The sequence below is a fragment of the Misgurnus anguillicaudatus genome, chromosome 16, assembly GCF_027580225.2.
Source record: "Misgurnus anguillicaudatus chromosome 16, ASM2758022v2, whole genome shotgun sequence".
Lineage (NCBI taxonomy): Eukaryota > Metazoa > Chordata > Actinopteri > Cypriniformes > Cobitidae > Misgurnus > Misgurnus anguillicaudatus.
The window spans coordinates 33,396,298-33,405,285 of record NC_073352.2 but is presented as its reverse complement, the minus strand read 5'-3'; the positions used below and the strand labels follow the sequence as shown (position 1 = coordinate 33,405,285).

The following is an 8,988-nucleotide window of genomic DNA, read 5'->3' as shown; positions in this document are numbered from 1 at the left end:
AAGTTTACGTTTATTGCACATTTTCTTCAGGTTTTCTATGTAAGACTTGCATCAACTGAGTACCTCAAGTCAGTTAGATCAAAGAAGATTTTTATGTATATTATCACAAGATGTGTGTTAAAACTGTGAGAAAGCAAAGAAGAAACATGCATCAAGAAAAACACGACTGAATTTGTGTTTCTGAGGATCATAAAAAATGTGATCTTAAGATTTTAATTTGAAGGCACGAAATTAATTTTGTAGACAAATATAAACTGTTCATATATATATATGACAGACAGACAGACAATATAGAAATCTCTGTCTAGTAAAGCAAAAGCTTTAAATGTCTATTATATTTAACCAATCAAGTGTGATTTAATTTATTGCTTATATTTTGACCTTCCCAAGATGGCGGCGGCTCTGCAGTCCAACTTCCGTGTTCTTCTAGTCGCTGTGACGTCACGACGCCACTCGCTCATTCCTAGTATGAAAACAATAAACAACCCAGTGAACCCACTGCCTCAGAAGGACCGTAGAGCACCCGTCGCGTATTTTCCCTGACATTTGTGATTAAAAGAAGAACCAGGGCGTCGGGTTGCTTTGTATAATCTACCCGCTTAGCACAAATCCAGGTCCAAACACGAAGACTCGGGGCATTTTGGTGTCAAAGCATAGGAAGTTAGACGGTCTCGTCCATCTCATCTCGCGTTCACTTCGTTTTTCTCGTCTGCACACAATACCGAGGGCTCTTAAATCTGTTATGCAGGACTGGTCTCTTGTTTCGCCACCTCTCAGCTCCCTCTCCCCGTCTGTCGTGGCCCTATGTCTCGGTGGCTGTTCCCCTGGTCGGGCTCAATAAAGAAACGGGCCTGTCGGTACCTCCTGCAGCACTACCTGGGCCACTTCTTGGAGGAGAGACTGAGTTTGGACCAGCTGAGTTTGGACCTGTACAATGGCAGCGGTGTCATTAGGGAGATTAACTTGGATGCTTGGGTAAGTGAGACATGTCCAGGCCTTGTTCTGTAAGATATATCCACCATCATGTGTCTCTCATTTGTCCTGCCAGTATTTCGCAATGTCTGGACACACTCGAGATCAACACAACTTTAGATTGCACTTGTGACGTCATTTGTGTTTTTGATAACTTCAACTTTCACATTCTTTGTCTGTTTCTGGAGTTGTCATCAGTCACACCATTTTACATGGTTACATTTAATCCAGATTAACTCTACATACAGTATGATACATTTTATCAATGTTTGTGTGTGTAAAACCCACAACATATACACACTGTTAACACAATTTGAGCTACACGAACCACAACATCCTTTGCTTGTTTTACAATCACCGCCTCTTTTGGCATGTTTTCCCTGTTTTGTTTTTGCGGGTTGCCAGATGTTCACCTTTAGATCCCCTAACACAAAAATCTTCTCTTTCAGTCGGTCAATGAGTTCTTGGAGTCTTTAGGAGCTCCGCTAGAGATTGTCGAAGGTTTTGTGAGCAGCATAGCGGTGACTATTCCCTGGGCGGCACTTGTGACGGACCACTGCACCCTTGAAGTCACTGGATTGCAAATAACATGCAGACCCAAATACAGAAACAGTAAGTAGGGCTTTATAAAGCTGTCTGAACTGCTACTTAATATAGAGGAGTACCAAATGTTATCATAACTTATGTATGTGGTGTTTTTTGATTAAAATACTCTCCAATCCCAGTTCACCATCCAGAGCTCTGGTAAATTCTTTGGTAACCTTAAATGGGAGATTTTTCATGTTTAAGTGCTATAATTGGGTCCCCAGTGCTTCTATCAACCTAATGTGAAAAAGATCAACCCAGTAACTTTTGGTTTTGGTGAACCATTCTCAAGCATGTGAAAAAAATTGGTCATTGAAAGTTGGCTCCCCTTGTGATGTCAAAACGGGATCTTAATATAATAATACCGCCCCTTAATCTGCACTATCCAACCACGACACTGCCATTTAGTGCAGAGAGAGAGGAAATAATTGACCACCCAAATGAGTTTCAATAAAACACCATTATGGCAATCAGTGTTCACATTTCATCAGCTCATTTGCATTTAAAAGGACACACCCAAAAATTGCTAATTTTTGCTCACACCTACTGGTAATTTAAACATGCTATAATAAATTATCTATATGGTATTTTGAGCTAAAACGTCACACACGTATTCTGGGGACACCACAGATTTGTTAAACAAGTCTTGTGAAATGCCCCCTTTACCATGAGTTCACACCAGCCGCGTTTGAGGCGTCAAATTCACATCTACCGTACCTAGTTTGAACAGTTTGAGTTTACTTGCTTCATTCGCGCGTGAAATTCTAGTAACTGAGACATTATGTGGAAATTCGCGTCATTGGGTAGAGCCTTCTGCGAATCTGCTCACTTTCTGTAATCACGTCACTTCTAGAGCCAGCTCCTGATTGGTTAACACTGCACGTTTTTCCGCCAAAGTTAAAACATTTTAACTCGCGCATTTGCCGCGGTAATGCTCAATTCATTCCATTTGCGCAAACGAGGCGGAATCTCGTCTACCGCGCTGCACTAAACGACTCATTTCCGCCGTGAGACCTCCAGACGTGCGTCAACATGTCTTCACATTGACTTAACATTGAAATCACTCGCGCATGATGCCTCTACCGCAGCTGGTGTGAATGAAGCATTAAAGGAATATTCCATTTTCTTAAAAGAAAAATCCAGATAATTTACTCACCACAATGTCATCCAAAATGTTGATGTCTTTCTTTGTTCTGTCGAGAAGAAATTATGTTTTTTGAGGAAAACATTGCAGGATTTTTCTCATTTTGGTGGACTTTAATAGACACCAACACTTGTTACTTAGCTCAACACTTAACAGTTTTTTTCAACGGAGTTTCAAAGGACTCTAAACAATCCCAAACGAGGCATTAGGGTCTTATCTAGCAAAACGATTGCCATCCCCGACAACAAAAACAACAAATATACACCTCCAAAGCACAACCTTTCGTCTAGGTCCGGTCCAGCGCGACCTAACGCAAATGCGCAGTGACGTAGGGAGGTCACGTGTTACATATATAAAACGCACATTTGTGGACCATTTTAAACAATAAACTGCCACAAAGACATTAATTAGTATCAGTTGACATACAACAACGTAGGAACGGTCCTCTTTCACCACACTTGTAAACACTGGGGCGGAGTTTCGCGTTCGTCCTCTGTCACCTCTTGACGTCATGACGTATTGCGTCGGGTCACGCTTGCGCATCACGACCGGATCTAAACGAGAAGTTGTGCTTTAAGAGTGGATATTTGTTATTTTTATTGTCAAAAATGACAATCGTTTCGCTAGATAAGACCCTTATGCCTCGTTTGGGATTGTTTATAGTCCTTTGAAACTCCGTTGAAAAAAACTGTTAAGTGTTGAGTTAAGTATTAATTGTTGGTGTCCATCAAAGTCCATCAAAACGAGAAAAATCCTGCAATGTTTTCCTCAAAAAACATAATTTCTTCTCGACTGAACAAAGAAAGACATTAGCGTTTTGGATGACATGGTGGTGAGTAGATTGTCTGGGTTTTTCTTTTAGGAGGATGGAATATTCCTTTAAAGAAGTCCTATTATCTCCTTTTACAAAAGTCTTATTTGTACATTATTGCAGCACTTCTCTTCCCAAATGTCTCTGGCTCTGTCCGAAATATCCCCCCTATACCCTTAAATAGTGCACGAGTTGAGGGAACATATAGTGGACATTATTGAGTGCACTCATTTAACCCCACAATGCACTGCAATAATAAGTGTACAACCGATGTACACTCGCAGATAGTCACTGTTTGTCCACTGAGACACGCAGCGAATTATTTCTCGGCGGAAAGTGGCACCCGCACTGCAGCGCTTCCACTTGTTTTGATTCACTTTTTCGAGTGAGCTATATTAGTGAACTAATGTAGAGAATAGTGAATGAAGGTATTTACGTATTTATGAAGGGGGCTTTTTCGGACACAGCTTGAGACTCTCTCTCTGTTGTAGCTCTGTTAGAGCATGCTTTTGAGATGTCCCACCCCTTACCAAACAGCCAACTTCAGCTTATTAGGTGTAAACAGCAATTTTGTCAATGGTTTTGAGCCAGAGTCCGATAATGACAATAAAGAACAACAATTGGATGAACCAGAACCCCTTTGTAACTTTGCAGACATTTTTAAAACAGGAAAATTACTAAATAAAAGTGTCTGTTAGATGGGAGCTGGGACTCCCAAGGATGGTCCTCGTGTATGACGTCCAGCATGCAGCTGGCCCAGGAGTGCCTGAAGGACCCACCCGAGGCGTCCGAAGAGCCACCTGCTCCGCTGGAGGGGCTGGAAATGTTTGCACAGACCATAGAGACTGGTGTGTATCCATCAGATTTTATGTTGATCAACATTTTTTAATACTGATTTAGATTGATTGGAGTTTATTACATTAAGAGAGTTTTTTTGCCTGTATATCATATATTCATGGCTGTCTTCCATATCTAGTTTCATGTGGTACAAGTTTTCCTCACTTCATGTCTAAAAACCTCTGTGAAAAAAGTGGTTAGTATTGTGTAATAAAAATCAATCAAAACAGAGTACATTATATTGTCTATTCGCCAAAAAAATACAAGGTGGAGTAATGAGAGATGCATGAAATTCAGATTTCATGCATCTCTCATTAAATAAGAAATTGTTTAGAAAATCTGTACAGTTTAGGGCTGCATACGGATTGCTCGCAATTAATCATTTGCAGAATAAAAGTTTTTGTTTACATGTATGTGTGTACTGTGTATAAGAATTATGTATATAAAAATACACACACACAGGCATATATATTTATGAAATATTTATATGTATATATAGTTAATATTTTTATATAATTTATGCTATATATTTAATATATAAATATATACTTATAAATATATTTTTTCTAGGGCTGTCAAAAGATTAATCGCAATTAATCATATACAATATAAACTTTTGTGTTTGCATAATACATTTGTGTGTGTATTGTGTGTAATTATTACGTGTATATATAAATACACACATGCATGTATATATTTAAGAAAAATGTTATTTATGTATTTTTTGTTTATTTATATAATCTAAAATATATCAAAATATGAATACACACACACACGTACATGTTTCTCAAATACATGCATGTGTGTGTGTTTTTATATACAAAATAGTTATCCACAGTGCACACACACATATATTAATGCAGAAACAAGCTTTTATTTTGTATGCGATTAATCACGATTAATCTTTTGACAGCCCTAATTTTTTCTTTAAATTATACGTGTGTGTGTGTGTTTATATATACATAATTATACATTACATGTACACACACATATGATGTAAACAAAACTTTTTTCTGCGAACAATTAGTTGCGATTATTCTTTATGCTGACCTAGTACACTTACTCGGGATTAGGGGTGGCACGGTTCATAAAAAAAATCCAAACCGTTCGGTTCGCTTGTCTCGGTTCGGAGCGTGTGTGCGTCGCACGGTTCGATGGTTTATGGCATGCACCATGTATGTAGCCTCGTGCCCTGTAAGTTACCTCAAATAGCGTGTTTCCCTTTCGCGAATCGCGCGAAACTACTGAAACTATAAGTTTAATGTGTTTGAACAGCCACACGCGACAGCCTTCTCTCCGCTCATTTATCTAATCTGAGGTACTGAACACAATTGTTTTACGTCTTTTCTGACTTCTACCGCAAACACACGGTGAACAGCGCTATTTTTAGCCTTACATTGATAAAACGAAAGCGGCTGATTTCCGCGTAGTTTCATTTTGCTAGCGTGTGAAAGTTGCGCGATCTTATTTCATAAATTGCCCCTCAAAGTAATCAAGACAGAAGTGGTCAGAAGTGGACAAAAGAGACGGATTTAAATATTACAGGTGTAAACGTTAAAAAATTAAAAGAAAAAATAACAACAAGAACCGTACTGAACCGAGAACCGTGACCCTAAAACCGTGATACGAACTGAACCGAGGGTTTTGTGAACCGTGCCACCCCTACTCGGGATACAGTATTTTACCACATCATGCCGTAATAGACCAACCAGAATCAACTTTTCAAGATAAGCGAATAATGTCAGTAATAATGCACTATTATTATTCAATTCTGCTGTGCCATTGTCTAGATATCAGCATCAGCCATTAAAAACTCTTAGCAGTTAATCATTACTGCCTGTCATGACATATTTAGATTCAATGGCCTGTTTGTATGTTTGCAGTCCTTCGTCGAATTAAAGTCACCTTCCTGGACACCATCGTGCGAGTAGAACACCATCCCCTGGATGCTGAGACGGGGGTTGCCTTAGAGATGCGCATCAAACGGTCAGCAATTACATCTTTACCCAAATACTCTAGTGATGCATCTAAAACAGTATTGTCTGTTTATTTTTTATGTGTGACTCTGTCTGTAAAAACCCAGCTGAAGTAATTTTATGTGATTTTGTGTGTTTTCTGCAGAAAATTAAAAATGTACATTTTGTGAAAATATAACCTAGATATCTTTAATATTGACTGATGTAGGTGATTTTTAGATATGATTTTGCTTGTGTATTGTAAATTAAGGTTGCTGTTAAAATTTTTTGTTATTGGCATAACAAAATGCATACTTTCTGTTAAATACCTTCCAGATTGTTAACATTCTTTAGGTCGATTCACAAGTTTAACTGGAAACACTGTTGTGACATCTTCATTGACACATATAATCATAGTTTCTTATAAACACACCCAAGTTCATTACTTTAATAGTGACTGAGCCTTGTTCTATCTCTGGTGGTGGTGTGCGGTATTGCAGGGTGGATTATTGTGATGAGGCTGTGAGAGACTCAAGCCAGACAGTGCCTGTGGACATCCACCAGCCACCAGCTTTCCTGCACAAGATCCTACAGCTTAACTCTGTACAACTTCTCTATGAGACCTTAGGAGGAACGCAGGTCAGACTCAATATTCAAAACATTTATTCAACCAGGAAAGCATCACTAGGGTTTGAAATTGAAGGTTATTTGATCCTCTTTCATATTTTACAGGGGCTGATTCATTCTGATGTTATGGTGGACAGCAGGGAGGACACGAAGAAGTCAGATGAGGATGATGAAAAGGATGAAGATGTAGTAGATGATGCTTCAGAACCTCCTCATCCATTACCATCCCAGAAGCCCCCTGAGCCCCTGCTGATTGGACAATGCTCAGGATTTATAGAGACAACGGTCAAAATTAAACAAAATGAAATGCTGCCTGGACCCAAGGTTCGTGTTCACAGAGAAAAGTATAAATGTATAAGAAAGGTTTGAGAACATTTCATCTAAGATACATAAATCTTCTGAATCAGTGTGATCAAATGATTAAATTAATGATTTGGTTCAATGTGCATGAATCATTTTGATAAGTTTGAATCTTATTTCAGTCATTTGCACCGTTTAAATCTCTCAGGAGCTTAATGATGTCTCTCTTCTCGTAGTTTGAGTTGGATGGTAAGGTTGGTTGCATCCACCTGCTGCTCTCCCCTACTCAAGTTACTCACCTGACGGACCTCCTATCTGCCCTCTGCATAGAGACATCAGGTACGATCCTTACCTGAATGTGGTCATGTGCCACAGAGATTTGGACAAAGCAGTGCTCAATCTTGTTACATCCAATATCTATTACTATGAATAGGAGACAATGCAACGCTCATTATGGCCACTTTGTTGACAAAAGTCCCGTCTTAAGGGAGTCACACACCGGCCGCGCAGCTCAGAGTCGCGTCTAGGACAACTTGGAGGTATTGTAAACCGGAAGTGCACATAATATAGCGCGAGCTTCGTCAGATAGCGTCTATTTCAAAATGCATGATGAATGATTTGGGACAAAGATGATGTTATTTAATGTTAAACGCTGTGTGGCGCGACATGGATTTGAGCGACTTCCTAAGTCACAACTGGGCGGCGAGGACAGGCGCCATCTGGTGGCGCCGGTGAGCGTATACTCATGGAAAACAATGTGTTCGTTTTTTTTTTTTTTTTTTTTTTTTACGGCACGGCACTGAGCTGTGCGGCCGGTGTGCGATCCCCTTTATGGCAAAAAGAACCAATCATGACTCGATAATTCGGCCTCGGAACCTTTTCATAGTTCCCTGACTATTTGTGGTACTACATGTTTTGAATGATTTTAGTACCGTACCACACTTTGCTGGAACTAAATTAGCTCCTACTCCAGAGTAGAGTATAAACGGCACAAGGCAAACTATTAGTAACGTAAGGGTATGTTTATTGGCCAAAAGCATGCTATAAAAACATCTCAAGCCACATTATAAATTATAAATATACAGTTTTACTCACTTTACGAACATGTTATGCAACATAAGCGTACCCAAGAGTACAGATATACAAAGTCAATGAAAAGACGCGAATTGGCACAGGTCAATGCAAATTGGGTGGCCCCGAAAACACTCGTTATTTGTCTTAAATGCGTGAAAATATTAAACTCAAGGAAAAAATTAGCATGACACGAAGTTAAATTGTGGAATTGGTGTGGAATATTTTCTTGAGAAATCGCCCCAGTACTCATTTTAGTAAATTAGATCCTGAACTAAGCGGTGCGAAAGTGACTAAGACTGGTGATTATCTGTAGCTGAAACCACTTTTAATAAACATGTTCTTAGTGCAATTTGAGCTTAAAGGAATAGTCTACTCATTTTCAATATTAAAATATGTTATTACCTTAACTAAGAATTGTTGATACATTCCTCTATCATCTGTGTGCGTGCACGTAAGCGCTGGAGCGCGCTGCGACGCTTCGATAGCATTTAGCTTAGACCCATTCATTCAATGGTACCAATCAGAGATAAAGTTAGAAGTGACCAAACACATCAACGTTTTTCCTATTTAAGACGAGTAGTTATACGAGCAAGTTTGGTGGTACAAAATAAAACGTAGCGCTTTTCTAAGCGGATTTAAAAAAAACCATTGAATGAATGGGGCTAAGCTAAATGCTATCGAAG

General features: G+C 39.2%; 1 protein-coding gene across 1 annotated transcript in view; it reads left to right on the top strand.

Annotated features, from left to right (window-relative positions):
- Positions 1 to 346: 346 nt before the first annotated feature.
- atg2a (autophagy related 2A) overlaps positions 347 to 8,988 on the top strand; it is a 35,204-nt gene continuing 26,562 nt past the window's right edge. Inside the window, exons 1-7 of the mRNA XM_073854533.1 lie at positions 347 to 975; positions 1,422 to 1,584; positions 4,211 to 4,360; positions 6,233 to 6,335; positions 6,805 to 6,943; positions 7,037 to 7,255; positions 7,468 to 7,570. Coding sequence (XP_073710634.1) covers positions 805 to 975; positions 1,422 to 1,584; positions 4,211 to 4,360; positions 6,233 to 6,335; positions 6,805 to 6,943; positions 7,037 to 7,255; positions 7,468 to 7,570 — 1,048 coding nt within the window. The 5' untranslated portion in view covers positions 347 to 804. The remainder of the gene's footprint in view (positions 976 to 1,421; positions 1,585 to 4,210; positions 4,361 to 6,232; positions 6,336 to 6,804; positions 6,944 to 7,036; positions 7,256 to 7,467; positions 7,571 to 8,988) is intronic.